We start from the raw sequence: 21,454 nt of genomic DNA on the forward strand, positions 1-21,454 counted from the left end.
GGTATCAGTATATAAGCACAGAAACACAGACTCGAGCACTAGGTGGCAGGGGTCAGATCTTACAACAGTGGCCTTAATATTAAATAATAAAAAAGATCCTGTCCCTGTCTGTGGAACTATACAGAAAGGGTGCATTTTACAGTTCCATTCACTGCTCTGCAAAGTGTGACCCATGGAATTCATCTTAACTGTCGTTATAAAGGAAAGCTAAAATAGAGTTGATAGACACTCAAACAATATACTTGGGAGGGAAAAGAAAGGGCCATTTACCCTTTGTGACAGTTTCATCGTGAGGCTCTGGAAGGTCCCCCATGCAGCTCTGATAGGCTCCCCTTCTCACTGATTGACTCTGTTGTACAAGACATGTACTTTGCTTCTCTTGCTCTAAAGCCACTACCTGCTGCTTAATACAAATGGGAAGAAATGCCCCCAGACTTGCAAGTGCCTTCTCTTAAAGACGAATGTCTAACGCCCTCCTTGATTTTCTCAATAGAACTCACTGTGCCTTTTCAGAGAAGAATGAACACTACTGTGGCTTGCCATTTTTTTCTGACAAGGAACGGGGTCCCATGGAGGGAACTCTGACAGGGAAATTACTAGCTTTGACTCAGAGTTTAGTTCTTTCTCAAGACCTAACTCTGTATTTCCAAGTAGTATGCTTGTGTTTATTCCAATGCTTCCCGGGAGATTGTAGGTTCATTAGCACAGGGTGTGATCAATAATTTACGATAAGAAATACAGATTCCCAGTTCACTAGCTGGTATCCCCTGTGCATTCAACCAACTAACTTTAGTAGCCTTCATAGAAATACCACTTCCCATGTCGATCAAGAATAGCTGTTGGAACGTGGCAGTGGCCAAGGGCTTGGGATCTCCATCGGGACATGAAGAGACTAATGCTGTGTCTTTGCTCTGGGATGAACACAGTAAATGTGTATCTAATAGTGTCACTACCAATTCTGACAACCTACACACTGTGACAGAACCACTAAGACTTTTGAGTACAATGTCTGGCAGCTTTCCAGTGACATTCAATAAATCGATACTCTTTTTGGTAGACTGAGTTCATAAACCTAAATCAATATCCTTTTAATCAAGGTTTGTTATGAGATTTCACACCTAGCAATGGTTTTATTAAGATACAGATGTGTGGACCAGGGACTTAATATCCTCTTTTGGCCTCTGAAAGCACCACACATCACACATATGTGCACATACATACATACATACATACATACATACATACACACACATATGCACAGGTGCATAGACAGAAAGCACCATAAATACATACACACAGGCACATATACCCAGAGGCACATATAGACAATTAAATCTTTAAAAAAAAGTGTAAATTACAGAATCTTTTCAGTAGATAGCCAAGACAGCACTATCATCCCTAACATGTACTATCCAGGATAAGAAAGATACCGCTCTGTCTTGCTTAGACCACTTGAAATGATCCCTTCTATTTCTTTATATTTTATTATTAAAACCATTCTTTGCGGTGAATAGACTATCAGGGACACTGGAGTCTCAGCATGAGGATTAGAGGTTTGGTTAATGACCAGTTAGCACATCAGTGTTTCCAATTCCTGGGGAAAAAATCTTCTCAGTGTCTATGCTCTACTTCAATTAATTTTGTGACAGAGAGACAGCCTAAAAATGAAATTTGTTTCTACAATGAACAATTCTACTAAAAAAATGGAAAAGAAACAGTTCCCAATCAAATAATAAAACTTTCCAGCATCCACAAAGAGACTCATGGCCACCTGCAACTCTAGGTCAGAGAATCTGATGCCAGTGCATACAAATGGTGCATATATACACACTTAGGCAAACACACACATACACATAAAATAAATATAATTGTAAATGTCTACATATGTATTTTTAGCTTTGTATATCAAACATCAAGCAAGAATTCAGCCCTAGGGCCTGGAGAGATGGCTCAGGGGTTAAGAACACTGGCTGTTCTTCCAGAGGTCCAGAGTTCAATTCCCAGCAACCACATGGTGGCTCACAACCATCTGTAATGAGATCTGGCGCCCTCTGCTGGCTTGCGGGCATATTTGCAGACAGAATGCTGTATACATAATAAAGTCTTTAAAAATAAATAAATGAAAAATAAAAAGTTAAAAAATAATTCAGCCCTAAAAGTGAGTAACACACACACACACAAAAAATTAGGTGGACTTAGTTGTGACACAGAAATAAGCCTGAAAAGGGAACCGTTTCGTGTCTGAAGAGCCCTGTGGTGACTCCTGCTGTGGGGGCAGAACTAGGGTTGCCAATGCTGGCAACAATGTGGGTGTGGCATCCATAAGGGGCAGTAGGGCCGAAGCAGCTACCAGAATGGCTGACTGGTAGGAACCTGAGGTGTTTTGGCTAGCCACCCAGGGCGCTCTTTTAAAAATAAGATTTATTTTATTGTTATCTTCATTGATGTATACCTGTGCATATTTGTGTGAATGTCTGCAGAGTGCGTGTGGCTGCTGGCAGGCGCTGGAGAGGAATCCCCTGGAGCTGGCGATGGTGACAGCTTTGAACTGCACGGAGTTAGTGCAGCAACTCAGGTCCTCTGGAAAGAGCAGTGCTTGCTCTTAACCCCACCCTCTCCCCCATGATGCTTTTATACTGAATTAGGAGGGATGTCTGCTAAATCTTACTGGGTCTGGATAACCAGAAAAGCTTTAGGACAACTGAACAAAAATCCAGCTACCATCATAAAATGGATCATCAAAGTCCTTCAGTTAGTTCACAGGGCTGCAACAATTTGTGGGTGAATGGAAGTCTGGGTGTCCTGGAGGAAGAACCCCCAATATAATACCAAGAATTTGTCATGTGAACTTCTTTTTCCCAGTTTCCCCCCAATAAGGCCTATGAGGTTTGGCTTTTTACAAGCAGAACTGTGCACATCAGTGCTGAAATGAAATATTACCTTGGCGGGCAGAGCAGTGCTTACGGAGGTCAGGTGGTTTGGCCTTTTAGCCAGGTCCTACTCACAGTGGGTCAGCGCTTTCCCAGGATCAACATGTGGTGATTTTCTGGGTTACAGATGCATAGCAGAAAGCTTATCTTGCCTCGCTACTTTTGAAATGAGAATATAAAAGCCACTAGAACTACCCTACCCATCCAATCGTGCCCCCAAAGCAGGACCATATTCCTGGAAAAATTATGGAAGTTAGTCCTCCCTCCCATAAAGGATGTCAAAGATGCAGGTTCACGGTTTCAACCACATCCAGATTCAAATTATCTACTTAGTGTTCAGAGTCCAGTGTTAGAAAATGGCACCTGATTGTCCTCAACTTAACCAAGCAGTGGCCCTAACTGCATCTGCCATGTCCAATATACAGCTATCAAATGTTGCTCAAGCTAATTCACGGCTACCTCATGCTAAGGTCAGTACGTTGGCACTGTCTCCATCACCCTGCATGACGATGTAATGGGCTAGGGCGACCATCAATACACCTCAGCATCCTACCACAGGAGCAAATCAGCTATCCAGCCCTGTGATAAACTTAATTAGCCTGAATCTTGACTGTGTTTTCATTTCCACAAGCTGTCATTCTGGACCATTATGCGGTGATATTTTGTTTATGGTCATCTAACAAATAAAGCTTGCCTGAGTGAGGACCAGAGAAGCAGAGTGACCAGCCACTGGAGAGTTCTTACCTCTACCAACGCTGAGACCCAAGGGGCGATCCTGTCCTCAGACTGTATGCTCAGACTGCCATGAGTTCCTGTCTCCTCCTGCCTTGTATCCTCTCTCTCTGTCCAGCCATATCCCTTCCTGTCTCCACCTCCTTAGCACTGGTATCAAAGGCTTGTCACTCTAAGTACTGGGATCACCTTTGTATGAGATCTGTTTCTCTTTTGGACTGGACCAATTTTTTGTGTAGCCCAGGGAGTCCTTGAGCTAACAAGAGATCTGTCTCCAAAGTGTTGGAATTAAAGGTGTGTACCACCACTTCCTGGGCCTCTGTGGCTGACTAGTGTGGCTGGCTTTGCACTCCGATCTTCAGGCGAGCTTTGTTAGGTCATAGACAAACTACCGCCACACTATTATGTTATCAGCACTACGCTGAGAGGATCTTGCGGGCAAAGCATGGCAAAAACCAAGGGACATTGGCAGTCGGAGAACAAGTGCATGACAAAACTTCAGGGCCTCCCAGTCCAGTCCAGTGAAGCCTCCCGAGCATACAGTTGCTTGAGGCAGGTTAAAGACATTCCATTTAAGGTAACATATAAGTTACTGCATCTGACCTCTCCTAGAAACAAAACGAGAAGTGTGATATTCCTGCGGGCCTCTTTGGATGTTAGGCCACAGAGTCCTCGCTTGGATGGGCTACTACTGTAGCCCCTTCACCCAACCATCTCCAAAGTACCTGGCTTTGGGTGGGGCCCAGAACAAGAGGGAGACGCACAGCAGATGCGGTCACTGCACACGCCGCTCTGCAGCTCTGGGTCTAATAACCCAGCAGATGCAATGTGCGTGAACGATCGATCGGTGGCTGCTCTGGCAGGCCCCAGTAGGCGACTCACAACGGAGGCCCCCTTAAGGTTTAGGTGGCAAGAGTTAAGGAGAACGCTCCTTGTCACCAAAAGCAGAAAGATCCAGAACCCCTGTAAAGCTGTAGCCCTTGGACTGGGGAGGCAGAGACAGGTGGATCCCTGGGGTTGGAAGGCTGGCTAGCCTTGTCTACTTGGCAAGTTCCAAGCCATGGAAAGGTCCAGCCTCAAAGAAAGAAAAGAAAAGAAAAGAAAAAAAGCCAAGATACAAGATGGATGATGCCCGAGGAATAATATCCAAGGTGCTCCTCTGGCTTCCACATACATGTGTGTGAACACACTTGCATACCAGAGAGAGGGGAGAGATAAAAGAAGAGAAGAGGAGGGGAGGCAGGGAAGGGGAGAGGAGGAGAAGAAAGGAGGCGGAAATAGGAGAGGAGGGAAGGGGATGGAGGGGAGGAAAGAGAGAAGACAAATCAACAGAGATTTAGGATACCATCCCTTTAAGAAATGGCTCATGCTCTCTTTCAGGGCCATAACAGAATAGAATGATTTAAGTCTGGATCATTATCTTAACACATCCACAGCACTCATTTCTGAGTGCTGCTTGAACCAATAGACTGTGAACAGGGATTATACAGCTCATGGCTTTCACACTGAACTAGTGAGGTGTGGATGGGCTTGGGCAGACCCTGCAGAAAAACAAGTTACAAAAGAAAGTAGCGCAAATTCCCATCATGCTATTCCCACCACCCAGCCTTCTTTCTCCACAGCAGGAGCCTATGGTGTTCTGGGGATGTTCAAGGAGTCTGGCCTGGTTACAGATGCTTCCGCACGGTATTCAGGCACTGCTCCAAAGTGGACAGCTGCAGCTCCTTGCAGTGTAATTCCAGAGGGCAGAACTCTGAGTGCCTGGTTGATCATTCTGATAACTCAGAATATGAATGGAAAGCCATCTGTTTATAAAATATTTTCTTTCTAAGCAGAGTTATGAAAATCACGCTTTTTTTTTTTTTTTGGTTTTTGGTTTTTACGAGACAGGGTTTTTCTCTGTATTGTTTTGGAGGCTATCGGTCCAGCCCGGCCTCGAACTCACAGAGATCCGCCTGCCTCTGCCTCCCGAGTGCTGGGATTAAAGGCATGTGCCTCCACCGCCCGGCCAATGCTGGTTTACTATTGATTCAGTTGGAGTCCCATTCTCATTGGGTTAATAGGTCAATTCTTCCTTTGCTTGTAACATTCCTCCCTTTACAAATCTCCAAGTGGAAAGGGAAACACCAATACTGACAGGCGCTTGGCTTTCTGGATGCCATGTTTGGCTTTATCTTAGCGATGATGAACAGGCTTACCTAGGTATTTGATCAACTCTATTGAAATGAGGGCTGGAGAGATGGCTCAGTGGTTAAGAGCACTGCTGCTCTTCCAGAGCACTCGGGCTCCATTCCCGGCACCCACATGGCTGCTCACAACTGTCTGTGACTATGGTTCCAGCAGATCCAATGTTCTCTCTGGCCTCTGAGGGTACCAGGTACACACACACACACACACACACACACACACACACACACACACACACACGGCTCTCTGGGCTATTGTCAGTCTCCCACTAGGGATTGAAGAGAACAAGTTAACTGCTCTTTTACAATCCACAAAAGGGTCTTCTCGGCAGCAGCCTGAGGATCCTGGGCCACTTCTGGTCCTCAGATAACTTGTCGAGTCTTTTCCTATGCTCCTGAAAATAGCAGTCCCAAATGGCCGGGGCAGCTGCTGTGCCCACTGCTCCTTCTGGGTACCCCAAAGCCAACAGTTTTGGGCTTCTCTTGTAAAACTGCTCTTCGTTGTGTATGATGACTGAACCCCCAGAGTGGCATATGCAGGAAGTGACAGCCACTCATTTTCATCCCAAGGAAGAGAAAAGCATCTATACTTAAGACAGGGCAGGGAGGACAGGGGCAGGAACACCAGGTGGGACTATGCCATTTGCCCCAACATGGTTGCTAGATAAATTTGAAGTATTAATTATATGTTGCAATTTCTTTGTAACATTTAATAGCTGTGTGAACCCTGGTTTCTAAGGCCTAAAACACCCTTATCCCAGGCCTTGCCTGCCTTCAACTTAAAAGTCACCACCTTCCAACACTACCACCGAGGATGTCACCACACGTAAGTCCCCAGTGCCTGCCATTCCAGAACGTTGGTCTGCGACCAACTTACCACAGTATATTTAATTAATGGACTCTCCTTGTATCTGTGTCTTCCATTAGACTGAGGGCTATGTCACACTCATCTTTTCCCCCACGGTCCCTAAGAAAAGGCTTAGGATAAAGTGCAGGTTCAGGAACATTGATTAGAATGCATTTTACTTCCCAGAAGCTGGTGGCTCTCACAATCCCCCCCCCCCCATTCAAAACTCCTGAAGCCAGCCTGGACATGCTGTTAAACGGTTGAGACTTTCAAAACATCTGAGGTTGTAACTTGGTTTTGTTGCTGCTGCTGCTGTTGTTTCAGGACCCCCTTCCCGGAACCACACTAGAACAACGGCGGAGGAATCATGTCCATGATTGCAGCTTTCTACAGCAACAAGTCTGTCCTCATCACCGGGGCCACGGGCTTCCTGGGCAAGGTGCTGATGGAGAAGTTGTTCCGTACCAGCCCCCAGCTGAAAGTCATTTACATCCTTGTGAGACCCAAGTCTGGACAAACCCTGCAGGAGAGGGTTTTCCAGATCCTCAACAGTAAGGTGTGTCTCCTTGGAGGGCCCTGCGTGACGGGCTATGCTGGGTGGCTGAGTGACTGTGTACGTGTGTCCTTATAGCTCTGCAATGTTAGTGTTAACTGTCATCTCGACAGGACCTAGAGTCTCCAGGAGACAAGCCTGCAGGCACATCCCGTGAATGGTTATTTAGGTCAGTCTTGCATGCCTGTGGGGGATTATCTTAATTAGGTTATTTGAGATGGGAGGACCTCCCTGTCATGTGTGGCACCATTTGCTGGGTTGGGGTCCTGGATTGTATTTAAAAAAAAAAAAAGAGTGAGCACAAGAATTTATAGCACTCTCCTGGGTTGTGGATACAATATGACCAGTTCCTTCAAGCTAGCCCCTGCTGCCTTGACTTCCTGTTGATGGCGGACAATACTTCCAACTGTGAGTTAAAGTAAAATCTTTCACCCTCAAGCTGCTTGGGGTGGGAGCAGGGGTGGGGACGGGGGAGCATTTTATCAAAGCAGCTGTAAAAGAAACTGAACAAACTCCCAACTGCAGGCCAGAGCATACATGGGGACAGAAAAAGAAGACAAACACAACAGTGTCACCTGTGTTTTCCCCAAAGGAGGGCAGAAGTGCTTGAGTTATAATTGGCCAGGAAAGGAAATCGTCGTTGTAATGGTTGAATCTGACATGTCCCCACTGTTCCTGCTTTGGGTACCTGTCCTTCAGTATGGAATTTGACAGGCTGTGCAGACAGTTAGGTTAGGCCTGCTGGCAGAAGTAGGGTCAGTAGAGGGTGGCCTTTGACGTTGATGTCCCTGAGCAAACTCTGAACACCATTGCTCAAGCTTAGCTCTCTCTTGGTATCACAAATAGTTGTGGCAGTGTTCCTTCTTAATGTCTTCTTGTCTCACAGATATTGTTTGGAGACGATCGACGGTTCTAGAAATGTAACTATTCAGTAACCGGTCACTATTCTTGACTTTCACAGGGACTAGCATAGGACAGGAGGAAAAACACCAGACCTGACCCTATCCATTCCTTCCTACGTCAGAGAAACAGCCCAGTGCGGACAGCTTGCCACAGTTGCCTAAGCCACCCACACCATGTTTACACAATGTTATCAAATGACAAAAGTTATGTCACAGGGGTTTATGAGGATTAAAATAATATCGTGTTGCATAACATAAAGATATAATCAATGACCCCTGAGCTCTTTTACCCAGACAAGCTCGTTTATTCATTGTACCTAAAGCCAAATAAATCATGGATTGCCTGAACCTGTTTCCCACGTATCAAAGGCACATTACATTCCCACATTCTCTTCTCTATCAGTTCACCATGGCTTCCGTAAGAGATAAAAGTAGAAATGAATAAGTGACTAATTTTTTATTGTTGTGTTTGAGATGGGGTCTTGCTGTGTAGCCTAGACTGGCCTTAGGCACAGAATCTACCCACTCGGCCTCTCAAGGGCTTGGGATTCCAGCACTGCACCAGATTTCACAAATCTATGATGATATATCTGTTCACATCCGCACGGGCAACTTAGCCTAGCTATTGCCTCTCTAGCCTGTGTGAATTACAGGCATGTGCTGAAAAAGACAGCCCCCACCCTCCCTGAAAGGCAGCTGATAGAAGAGGCAACACACTAACCATTTAGGTCCAAGGTGACTGATGGAGAGGTTGCCATCTTTTATAGATTGCCCTTAGCCAACTAAGCAAGGGGGACAAAGACAGGAGTGATTCTATAGGAAGACTTCTGGCCAAGACAGGGAGTAGTACCCCTAACTCTTGTCCACACACCATATAAGGCTGCTACTTGGCCACATCCCATGGCTAAGAAATACACAGGTAGATGCCCATGAGGAAACCCCCACTGTCTTCGCTTTAGGTCACAAAATTCTCCTCTGTCCTAACCATTCATACCATTCTCGAATCAGAGTTCGTGTTGCTGGGGGCTAGGCAATTCCGTCTACCAAGTGAAAAGACAACAGCTTTTGGTTGGCTGTCTTAGAACTCAAACGTCATATACAGCAGTAGGACAGAGGCGAGGTAACCACCATTTAAGAAAAAAAGAAAACTAAACAAAGGAAGCTATTCAAAATGGCAGGCAGGAGGCTGGGCTGTATCTATTGAGAAATATGCTTGGTGGGAACTGAGAAGGCTCCTTGAGAAGATTATAGAGTAGGAAGATGTCCCTTACCTGGTCCCTGACTGGACTCCCTGGGAAGAGGACTCTTTTCCATCCCTTTTTTGTGGCCAATTGCTCTGCCGTCTGGAAGGTTCTTCCTTGCCCCTCTGCTGCCGTGGGAGTTGGGGAAAGGTCATCTCCTTGTCTTCAGCAATGCATTCTTGGGACATGCAGCAGAAAGTGGGAACCAATGGATATGTGCAGACTCAGGCTGGAAGTTTTCAATTGCTTCAGTGAGGCAGGTTCTGAGGGGAGGTGCGAGTGCCACGGAGGAGTCGTGGTGCTCGTTGAGATGCCTTCCAGTTTTGCTGTGTCCCCTCCGTGGCACAGATAGCACACAGCCTTGGGGAGAAGACAGTTTTCTGGGATTAGCTTCTGTCTGTGACATAAGAACAAACACTTCACAAGGACTTTTAAGATGAAGTGTGATCATGAAAGTCGGTGCTTAGCATGGCACTTGCCTTTTAGTAGGTCCTTAAAGACAGGAAGATCTCTTTCTGATTTTAATGTTCTGTATTTCCCCAAGCTGTCAACTAGGGACTCCTCCCCTCCTCACTGCCCTCCTCTCCTCTCCTTCCCTACCTTCTCTTTCATCCCTCCCTCCCTTCCTCCCCTCATCTCTCTTCCCAGCCCCTTCCAGCCTATGGGACTAGCTAGCAAAGGACAAGATTCTGATGTGTTTTTTTGTTGTTGTTGTGTGTGTGTATCTTTAGATTGGATGTAGAAGTTCTTCAGTATAGTTTATATGGGCATACTTAACTGCCCTGCACCTGAATGTGTGTGTGTGTGTGTGTGTGTGTGTGTGTGTGTCTTTAGATTGGATGTAGAAGTTCTTCAGTATGGTTTCTATGGGCATACTTAACTGCCCTGCACCTGAACTAGAGCTGACACCCCCACATCTCCTGATGTGCTTTAACTCAGCACCCTGAAAATTCCTTAGTGTCTTCCTTCCATATCAGAGCTCTGGACAGTCCACAGTCTACCCTTTAACTTAGCAGACCTCACCATTTTTCTCCCATAGGATAAAAATAGTAACTAAACAATTGCTGGTGTGTTACTGGGACTAGATAATAGCATTCTATTTGAAGACAGGGATGCAGCAGAAGGCTAGAGCTCAAAGGCTCTCATGGAAGAAGTCTACCTTCAATGATGTCCAGAAAACAAAGCTAAACCTCCTGTAGATGCCTCCCAAATGAGGCCATGGGGGTCACCCCTTCATTGTAAGAGTCCAAATTCCAGCTCTGAACCATTTCAAAGGCAGTGCACAGGTGTGGTGCGTCCTCTCTCCACCCGGCATCTGCCTGCTCCTCTCCAAAGTCGGGGTCCACAGAATCACAGACAAGCTAGTGGAGAAAATTCCACCATAGCTCAAAGAGGCTCTACAGACTCAGTCCTTAAAGGAGGGAAATTGCAATCATTTTACACAAGTTCCCACATTTGTTGGGTGGCTAAAAAGAACTATCACAGGGAAAACTCATGATTGTAAAAGCAGCTTAGCATATTTATCATTGATCAAGATTAGAGCTGTTAAAGGTCTGTCTCCAAGAGCTAGAAGGACTTTTCTGATGAGAGTGAACCTTTTACCAACCCTTTCTATCCCAGATGTTAAAACAAAGTATTGAGGACCGGCCCTACCATGTGGAAACTAAAAGCTCAGGGATAGAAGCATTGAGTCCCTTCCCTAGTCACCTTCTTCCAGCTTCAAGGATGTCTTTGAGCCTGCTTTTTCCTGATGCAAATAAAATCTGGTTTCTCTGACTGCCTTAATTTTTTGCTGCTGTTGTTTTGTTTTCGAGATAGGGTCTCATACAATCCAAGTTTTGGCCTCAAAGTGTCTAGCTAGAAAAGACAACCTTGAACTTGAGTGCTGGGATTGCTTGGTTGTACATCGCCTTGCCTGGTTTTATGCAATGCTGGGGGTCAAACCCAGGGCCTTGTGCATGGGAGGTAGTCACTCTGCCAGCTGAGCTGCATCCCAAGCCCAGATTTAATGTTCCGTTACTCAACAAAAGAGCTTGCTACTATGAACCAAGGAGCACACTGTCTTTAGAGTCTGGGGACCAAGCGGCCTGTCTCTGGTATTGCCTATGTTTAAAAAAAAAGAGACCAACTTTGCCCATTTTTAACACTTCTAAATATTTATCCCCATGGATGCTATATGAAAATTTCACCTTAGCAAAATGGTTGGAAAAAAAGATTGTTTTCATTAAAATGGTGTTTTCAAAAACAATAGAAAATTAAAGTTTAATATAAGATTCTCTGTGTGGTGGGAAGAGCAGAGAATCAACCCCCTGGAGTAAATATAGTAAGAGCTAAAATTGTTGTTTTTGTGTCTTCTCCCTTCATAAATAAATTAGAATGCTAAAAAAGTCACTTAAAATCCAGGGAACCAGCATGTGAGCTCACGTAACCCTTGACATTAACTGCCACTGATATTAAGAGTATGATTACATAAAATTTGCTTTACTCATAAAGTGTTCACCTAATTCTTTTTGTTTCCCAATTGCATTAGTGCTTATATCTTTTTAGCTGAGCCCATCAAGCAAGGTGTTTACACGATGTTGGCTAAAAGCTGATAACCCAGCCCTGAAAACCATTATTTCTCAGTAAAAAGTAAAAAACTACCCCCATGTGTAAATACAAGTACTCTAAAGGACAAAAGCTGTCAGGTAAGGAGGAGGGGGCGGCGACTGTCTTAGCTAATGGCTTTTATCGCCGTGATAAACGCCATGGCCAAAAGGAACTTGGGGAGGAAAGTGCTCATCCTACTTACTGCTCACCTCTGAAGGAAGTCAGGGCGGGGACTCAAGCAGGGCAGGAGCCTGGAGGCAGGAAGTGATGCAGAGGCCATGGAGGGGTTCTGCGTACTGGCTTGCTCCTCATGGCTTGCTCAGCCTGCGTTCTTACAGCACCCAGGTACCACCAGCAGCTCAGGTGATACCAACCACAAAAGGGCCGGGCCCTCCCTTACCGATCGCTAATTAGGAAAATGTTCTACAGGCTTGCCTACAGCCCAATCTTATGGAGGCATTTTTCCCAATTGAGATTCCCTTCTCTTGGATGACTCTACTTTGTGTCAAGTTGACATAAAACTAGCCAGGACGATGATTAGTCACTCCTTCACCTCCAGGGCAAAGCTCAAAATATGCACCTGAGTGATTATTGGACACGCACGCCTTTTTCAGATGTTCCTGGGGTTGAAAGGATCCGAGTCACGCCAAATTCATGAGACAAAGCAGAGGGCTCTTGACTGTGTAGACGCCTTCACTGAAAATACTAGCATTACATCTAACACCAGGTTTTGAGTGCTATTGATGAAAGGCACGTATTCAAAGCAAGGCTTGGTGGTGTTAATGAGGCATGTGGCCTGTGGGTTTCTGTTTCAGCTGTTTGAGAAGGTCAAGGAAGTCTGTCCAAATGTGCACGAGAAGATCAGACCCATCTCTGCAGACCTCAACCAGCGCGACTTCGCCATTAGCAAGGAGGACATGCAGGAGCTTCTGTCCTGCACCAATATCATCTTCCACTGTGCGGCCACCGTGCGCTTTGACGCACACCTGAGGTATGTTCCCTCTGTACTCTCGGAGGCTTGTTGCGCCTCTCTCTCTCTCTCTCTCTCTCTCTCTCTCTCTCTCTCTCTCTCTCTCTCTCTCTCTCTCTCTCTCGTGTGTGTGTGAGAGAGAGAATCTTCATGGAATCCATAAAAATGAATAGCAAAAAGCAAAGAACCACAAAGCATATGCCAAAGAAACATACAAGAATCTTCAGAATGTCTCCACAATCCCGCTGTGCAGAGGCAGAGTCCATCGCGGTGTGCACGCACACACACACACACACACACACACACACACACACACACACCACACACACACACACACCACACACACACACACACACCACACACACACACACACACACACCACACACACACACACACACACACACACCACACACACACACACCACACACACACACACCACACACACACACACACACACACACACACCACACACACACACACACCACACACACACACACACCCACACACACACACCACACACACACACACACACACACACACACACACACACACACACCACACACACACACACACACCACACACACACACACACACACACACACACACACACACACACACACACACACACACACACACACACACACCACACACACACACACACACACACACACACACACACACCACACACACACACACACACACACACACACACACACACACACACACACACACACACACACACACACACACACACACACACCACACACACACACACACACACACACACACACACACACACACACACACACACACACACACACACACACACACACACAGCACACACACACACACACCCCTTTCTACCTGCTTCTGCAGTTATGCAGACATGGGCTCAACTTCAAAGAAAGGTTGCTGGAGCTCCTGTGGGGAGTGTTCCATGCTCCGTCCAGTGCAGCTGGAATGACAGCAGATGTGGTATTGAACATGTTTTCTTTATTTCTCTGATGATTAGGAAGGTTGACATGCTTAAACGCTGACTGTTGTTTTATTCATTCCTGAAATGACTATTCATGGTATTTTCCTATTTTGAACTGAGGGTTTTTTTAAATCTATTTATTTATTTATTTTGCTGATTTCAAGATTACTTGGAAGCTTCTCCATATTAACTTTATCTTTTATAAAGTTCAACATGTTTCAGATTACCTACATCTTTATACTCTTGTTAGTTAATGCATATTCACAATTTCTTGAATTATTGTTGTACTTTTGTTTCTACATTTAGATATTTGAAATATTTTCATTCATTCATGTATTATTTATTCACTTATTTTGAGACAGGGTCACTCTCTATAATCCTTACTGTCCTGGAACTCATCACATTGACCAGGCTGGCCTGGAATTTACAGCTATTTGCCTGCCTCTGCCTCCTGGGTGCTAGGATTAAATGCTGGGAGATCAGAGAGAAGGAGCAAGCCATAGCCACACCTTACCTCCTCAGCACCTCAGCAGACAAGAGAGCAATTTCCTGTTTCTCCCTCCTCATGTCCTGTTTCCACCCAGCTACATCACTTCCTGTCTGTCTGTACAGACCTCCAGACCTCTATGGTTAGCTAGCTGCAAACTCCATGCTCTGGCCTCCAGACAGGCTTTATTTGTACAAGCAAGATATCACCACACATATCATTAATTTTTTTTCAAAAAAAAAGAACTAGAGAGATGGCACAGAGGAGTACATGTTGTTCTTGCAGGAGACCTTTGTTTGGTTCCTAGCACCCATATCAGGAGGCTCACAACCACCTGAAACTCTAATTCTAGGCAATCCAAGTCCTCTGGCTTCTGTGGGTACCTACACCCAGATGTGCGTGCACACACACACACACACACACACACACACACACACGCCACCACCACCAACAATAATGTGTGTAGGATCACATAGTTTTTCTCTTTGTGAGTAAACTTGGAGTAACAGGTTTCCTAACACTGGATAAAGGATGTGTCCTGGAGTGAATTCTGACCATCTTGCTGCTTACACTGAGTTTATATAGCTTTCCACGGTTTCAGCTACAATTTAGGATTTGGCATCAATCTCCACGGCTGGACTGGATCTTTACAACAACAACTGCTATTGTTCTTTCAAGTATCCTCTCTTAGGTGGGTGGTGGCGACCCGCGCCTTTAATCCCAGCACTCAGGAGGCAGGGGCAGGTGGATCTCTGTGAGTTCGAGACCAGCCTGGTCTATGAGAGCTAATTCCAGGACAGGTTACAAATCTACACAGAGAAACACAGTCTCAAAAAAAATCAGATATCTACTCTTAGTTCTCTCCATGTTCTCTGTATTTTCCATCTTCTTGAGTTAGAGTCTTCATGTGTCTTTCTTTGTTCTTTCAGTGGCCACTTATGGAAGCCACTTGATCAATCCAGAGGACCATGTTTTCTTCTGTCTTACTGATTAGAACCATGTAAGCGCTAGACACAGTAGGTACGGTGCTTCAGCGACTAGGACTAAGGACTCTGCATACCAGGAGCACATCACGATTTCAAGTGTCACAGAATTGTGCAGCCAGGGACCGGTCCTTTTTCTCCTTGTCTCGTGATATGCCACCAAGACTGGAGCCATTTACCCATTACTGAAGTAGGTATAGTCATCGCACATACACCAGTTTAAAGCCTGCTACCTCCGCCACTAGGATAAGTACAGTTACAGTGTGGTATGCCAGTCACTGGAGGAGGCACGCTCATGAGGTATAGCAGGTACGGGACGCTGAGTGTCGTCACTGCTTCTTCCTGCTTTGTCCCCTCCAGGGAAGCCGTGCAGCTGAATGTCACCGCCACCCAGCAGCTCCTGCTAATGGCCAGCCAGATGCCAAAGCTTGAAGCCTTCATCCACATCTCTACTGCCTTCTCTAACTGCAACCTGAGCCACATAGATGAAGTCATCTACCCATGCCCTGTGGAGCCAAGAAAGATCATTGACTCCATGGAGTAAGTTGGGTCAAATGAAGGAACTGCGCAGTAGCAGATGGATTTTTTTTCTTGTTTGTTTGTCATTGTTAATGAAGTTATGAGGTAGGACACTTTGAAAGCCAAGTGCTTTTGGAAAGATGCTTCACCTGTCTCTGCTAGTCCCTTCTACTAGTGAGAACTATGCCCCTGGAGGGAAGGAAGATGGAAAATTCATATGTGTATGGACTAGGAATTGATGTATAGGGATTAGAGTCAGCAAGCACTCTTCCGCTGAGCTATATCCTCAGCCCTGAAAATCCCTAAAGAAACACCTTGTGGGGGATAGGGCTGCAGAAACCCTAAGCCATGAATGTATCCCTCGCCTCTCAGGAGAGAAATTTTGGATCTGAACAGATGTGGGTTCAACTCACAACTGATAACTTGCTGTGCAAACTGGAGCAATTGTTTTAGTCTTTCTGAACCCCCTGTTCCTTTTTTGTTACTTTTCCTGTTGCTCTGATAAAATACCTTAACAAAAGCCACCTATGAGGGTAGGACTTATTTGGGCTCACAGTTCTAGGGCATTCTATCACGACAGGAGAGTTACAGCTGCAGGAGTGGGAAAGAACTGACCACATTGGGTCCATAGTCAAGAAACAAAGAACAGGAATCCTCCTGCTCATCTTGCTGTCTCCTGTTTATTTCACCTAAGAAGCAAGCACAGGGACTGGCGCCTCCCATTTAAGAGTAGGTCTCCACACCTCAATGAGCGCAGTCAACACAACCCCTCAGATACAGGCCCAGAGGCTAACCGCCATAGACCCCACCTTACAGTTGTGGTGATGAGAAGATTTATTCAAATCAATTGCTATGGTTCTGGGGAGGAATGGTTTTTGGTTGAAGAATCTAATTCTTCTAAAATCTAGCTGGGGATGGTCTGTGGATGGGCTCTGCTGAGCTATACACTTCCCTATCTTTGCTAAAGTGCTCTCCAGTCTGTTCGCTCTTGCTGCCAGTCAACAACAACGTCTTTCTTCATTGGATACGGTTCTAGTTGCAGAACTTTCTGTCTTCCGCTTATTTGGCTCCATCTACTTGAGTTTTGTGTCTCTTAAACTCTACATTTTGAGCCGGGCGGTGGTGGCGCACGCCTTTAATCCCAGCACTCGGGAGGCAGAGGCAGGTGGATCTCTGTGAGTTTGAGGCCAGGCTGGACCGACAGCCTCCAAAATAATACAGAGAAATCCTGTCTCATAAAACAAAACAAAACAAAAAACAAAAAAACAAAAAAAAACTCTACACTTTTTAAAAAAAAGACACAAAATGACTATTTCATGGTATATCTGCCAGCGTATAATTTCATGCAATACTGTAATTGCATCTAGAATATACTCCTTTTTACAAACTTCAGCTAAATTGGGAGCTTGTTCCCTTCATTTCTGTCTCTCCTGGCTCTGAGAGTGGATGTTTCTACCTGCCACTTTAAAATCTTCAAAGTAGATGCCCATTCAGAAGACCTGGAGCAAAGGAACGTTTCAAATTAATGAGTTCCTTGGGAGAGCTGCAGAAAAGGCACAGGTAGTTTGATGCCCAAGCCAACTCAAGGACATCTACAGAAAGCCCAAGAGCATGCTCAACACGGAACTGACGTTCATCCCTGAGTTCCCAGGAAAAGGGCTTGCCTGCTTGATTCAAAACCAAAACTGAACTCCCAGGGCCTCATCCTCTGTCCTCCCTTGCGGTATCTGAAAGGGGACTATGCAGTTGGAAAACCTCTGAGAATTCACCAGAGACAGGAGAAACAGCATCCAGCTCAGCACAGTGAAGGGCTTCCTCATGCCACCCATTTCCAAACTGTATGCAGACACCAAATACTCTGGGGCTAAAAGGAAGAATAAACTTCCCTCCCAGAGACGTGGTCAGCCTGCTGTCTTGTCTTCAGTATGTCCAAAGCTCTGGCAAGTATACATCACCAGGAAAAGTCCATAACTTAACAGTCAGTAATGGGGTGGGGGTGCAACTCACAACAAGCATTATGCTTAGAAATTCCTCCCTGGAAAACGTTTAAATTCACTGTGACACAAATACCCCCAAACTGAGGGCGATCACCTTCCGCCTTTTTGTTCTCAGCACTCCACCACTGTGGACGGTATTTTCATAATTTTGCTCCCTTCTCTATAAAAGCACCCTTTCTTTTTTTGTGGTTTTTCGAGACAGGGTTTCTCTGTAGCTTTGGAGACTGTCCTGGAACTCACTTTGTAGACCAGGCTGGCCTCGAACTCACAGAGATCCGCCTGCCTCTGCCTCCCGAGTGCTGGGATTAAAGGCGTGCGCCACCAACACCCAGCCACCCTTTCCTTTTTTACTATATCCCCACAACCCCATTTCCTTCAGAGTCCACCTGTTGCCTTGTAATTCTGTCCATCCCTGCTTCCCTAAACTGAGCCCTTCTGAGGACAGGATGGCACATCCACTAAGGAAACAGGATTTCAGGGACACATGAACGATGAAATGAAAACCCTGCTCCCTGGGTGGAGAATCAGACACATGTCAAACACATAAGCACGGTGACTACAACAAACATAACCTAACTAGAAAAGATGAGAAAAGGTCATCAGAGAATTCCTACCATTCACTCCCAGAAAGCTTTCCTCAAAATGTTTGCAGATCTGTCTTTCAGAGGATAAATTAGGGGGATATGTATCCCTCATTTCACTCAACTACTTATAAACAAAAAGCTATTAATACCATATTAAAGGATAGTTAAGTTAGAAGAAGGAGCCTGTGCTGTGTGTAACTGCATCAGACATATTCCTACTGCTAAGATCTTCAATGACTTTATGCTTCTTTTGAAGCAGGTTAAGCAGAATTTTAAAATTGGACGTGGAGACAAAGCGAAGTCAAATTTGGGAGCTGGAGACTTGGAGGTTCAAAACATGCCCTTGAATACACTATAGGACAGTTAGTTGATTTCAGAAATGTATGTTGATTGTTGCAGTCTTTTTTCCAAGCTGATTTACAGTTTTGCAGAACAAGAATAGCAGAAAGTGGTCACTGAGCACAGGAGAGGACCCCAGGCAGCAGTAGATGGGCATTTGTCACATTCCCCTCAGAATCCAGGAAGGGACTAGATGGGACAGAAAATGGTCAGAGGGGCAGTAGGAGAAAAGTTACTTTAAAATCAACGATGGGCTTGCTTTATTAAAACAGAATGACACCACTGGCCTGGGAATGGAGTATGTGTTAACCCTTGGGTTCAATTCCTAGCACTGAGAATGAGAGAGGGAGGGGTGGAGGGGTGGGAAAGAAGGAAGAGAGAGTTCTGTTTCATTAGTTCATTTGTAGGTGTATATATCCATGCCTGTCCTCATGATAATCCAAGAATTAGAGCAGATATAACCAGCATGCTTCCTGAGTAAAACTGGGAAGCAAGAACAGAATTCAGGGGTCCACAGGTGGAACTGAGTAGTGGGGGCAAGCCTTCTGCAAATGCAGTAATCTCTCACACCCGCATCCCTAGGAATCTATGTAGTCAATATTCTCTAAGAGAAGCTAACTTTCCCCCACTGTGCAGAGCCCTCAGCTATACCCCTTTGCAATGAATGGCTGTTCCTTGTGCTGTAACATTGACTCCCCGTGGTCCTCACGTTCTCTTAAAATTGTTTTTCCTTGCAGCCCTGTTGACATTAAACTCGGTTTCTGTAATCTGTATTGGCATATAAAATGGTCTCAGTTCACTACTTACGTACAAATGAGATGAAGTGACACTGTCCTCTGTATCTGTGGCTTTCCATTTTTACATTCAACCAACCAATGCTAATCCGAATACTTGTATCCATACTGAGCCTTTACTGGCGTTTTGTCGTTGCTGCATTGATGTGGGATGTCCTACTGTGTGCTGTGAATGTGTGTTGCTTTCATTGGTTGATGAATAAAGCTGCTTGGGCCTATGACAGGGCAGGGTATAGTTAGGCGGGGAATGCCAAACTGAATGCAGGGAGAAAGAAGGTGGGGTTGAGAGAGAAGAGCAGCTGCCAGAGAAGCAGGGTGTGAGGTAGCAAGCAATGAGCCTAGTGGTAAAATATAAACTAATAGAAATGGGTTGATTTAAATGTAAGATCTCATCCATAGAAAGCATAAGCCATCAGCCAGATGATTATAATTAATATTAAGCCTCTGAATTATTATTTTATATGCAACTGCAGGACCAGGAAAGACAGAAAAGCTTCCAGCTACACTGCATAAACAATAAACACTTATACTGCATTTACAATATGCTCGGTGTTATAGGTAATTTAGATGGTTTAAAGTACACAAGAGGATATGCATAGGTTATATCCAAACCAATTCCCCTTGGATAACAAGGGGAATCAAGTGTGTGTATGTGTGTGTGTGTGGTTCTGCCATATCTATCATTCTTCCCATTCCCATGTGGTCACTTAATTCTTTTTGACGTGTGTGTGTGTGTATGGCGTGCATGTATGCACATTTACATGTGTAAGTACACAGATGTATGTACACACGAGGGTGTGCATGGAGGCTCAAAGTTGATGTCAAGTATCTACCTTTTCTCAGTCACTTCCACAGTATACACCAAGGTGGAGTCTCTTGGCTGACTTGGAGCTTGCTGATACGGTTAGTGTAGCTGGACAGCTTGTTCCAGAGAGCCTGACTCTGCCTCTCCAGTGCTAGTATTGCAGACAGGCCACCAGAATGGCATATGTAGGTTCTTGAGATCCAAACTCTACTACTCAACACTTGCCTAGCAAATACTTTATACACTGGGACATCACACCAGTCCTGTCCTTACATAATTTAATATCATCTATTACTCTGTGTTTGGAGTTGTTTTAATTTTAGGAATTTCTCTACTTTTCCCCATTCAACCCAAGGGTATTCGTGTATCCAGGTTATATTCAGTACTAATAGAAGCAAAGGAAGGGAAATGGGACAATTATGGCCAGTCTTTGTATTCTACCCTACTGTAAAATGAGTGTGATTAGGATACGGCATTATGACTGAATAGATCTTGGCATCAGACACAGTGTTTAACAATTTGTCATAGGAGTGGAGGGATAACTGCTAATGTTTTCTACAATCAAAATAGTACAGCTATGCTTTCTCCTATAAAATAAGAACAAATGTACTAACATGTTAGTTTAGGGATTGAATGAACATGACTGGCAAGATGACTCCGTGGATAAAAGCACTCCCCACCAAGCCTAACGACCTGAGTTTAATCCCCAGGATTCGCATGGTGGAAGTAGAGAACAGACTCCTACAAGTTGTCAGCTGTGGCAAATACACACTCCCCGCCTTCACACACCCAAGAAAAACACAACCTTTGATTATTTTATAGATAACTACATGGATGTCATTTAAAAATTTTTAGGCTGTCTGAATATATCAACGATTTAACCAAATAGCCCTACCTAAGAGAAGCAATAAATACATTAGTGGCGATAACGGTGCTCTTAGGGAAGTGTCCATAAACACGGGATTATTGCAACAGTTCTGGCATGGTTTTAATTAGGCCGATGCTCTGGTGATGCCTGTC

The 21,454-nt window shown here is 45.0% G+C and overlaps 1 protein-coding gene and 1 long non-coding RNA gene across 7 annotated transcripts in view; one reads left to right on the forward strand and one right to left on the reverse strand.

Annotated features, from left to right (window-relative positions):
* The window catches only part of LOC110341430, a 37,234-nt gene extending 24,996 nt beyond the window's left edge, over positions 1-12,238 (reverse strand). For both annotated transcript variants that reach the window (XR_002383380.2, XR_002383379.2), the window contains exons 1-2: positions 12,190-12,238; positions 9,422-9,751 (exon numbers count right to left, since the gene is read on the reverse strand). This is a non-coding gene — a long non-coding RNA (uncharacterized LOC110341430). The remainder of the gene's footprint in view (positions 1-9,421; positions 9,752-12,189) is intronic.
* The window catches only part of Far2 (fatty acyl-CoA reductase 2), a 103,340-nt gene that overhangs the window by 63,054 nt on the left and 18,832 nt on the right, over positions 1-21,454 (forward strand). For all 5 annotated transcript variants that reach the window (XM_040743658.1, XM_040743660.1, XM_021228903.2 and 2 more), the window contains exons 2-4: positions 7,020-7,251; positions 12,796-12,971; positions 15,757-15,936. In XM_040743658.1, coding sequence (XP_040599592.1) covers positions 7,063-7,251; positions 12,796-12,971; positions 15,757-15,936 — 545 coding nt within the window. In that variant the 5' untranslated portion in view covers positions 7,020-7,062. The remainder of the gene's footprint in view (positions 1-7,019; positions 7,252-12,795; positions 12,972-15,756; positions 15,937-21,454) is intronic.

Source organism: Mesocricetus auratus, unplaced genomic scaffold (assembly GCF_017639785.1).
Source record: "Mesocricetus auratus isolate SY011 unplaced genomic scaffold, BCM_Maur_2.0 Super-Scaffold_100001, whole genome shotgun sequence".
Lineage (NCBI taxonomy): Eukaryota > Metazoa > Chordata > Mammalia > Rodentia > Cricetidae > Mesocricetus > Mesocricetus auratus.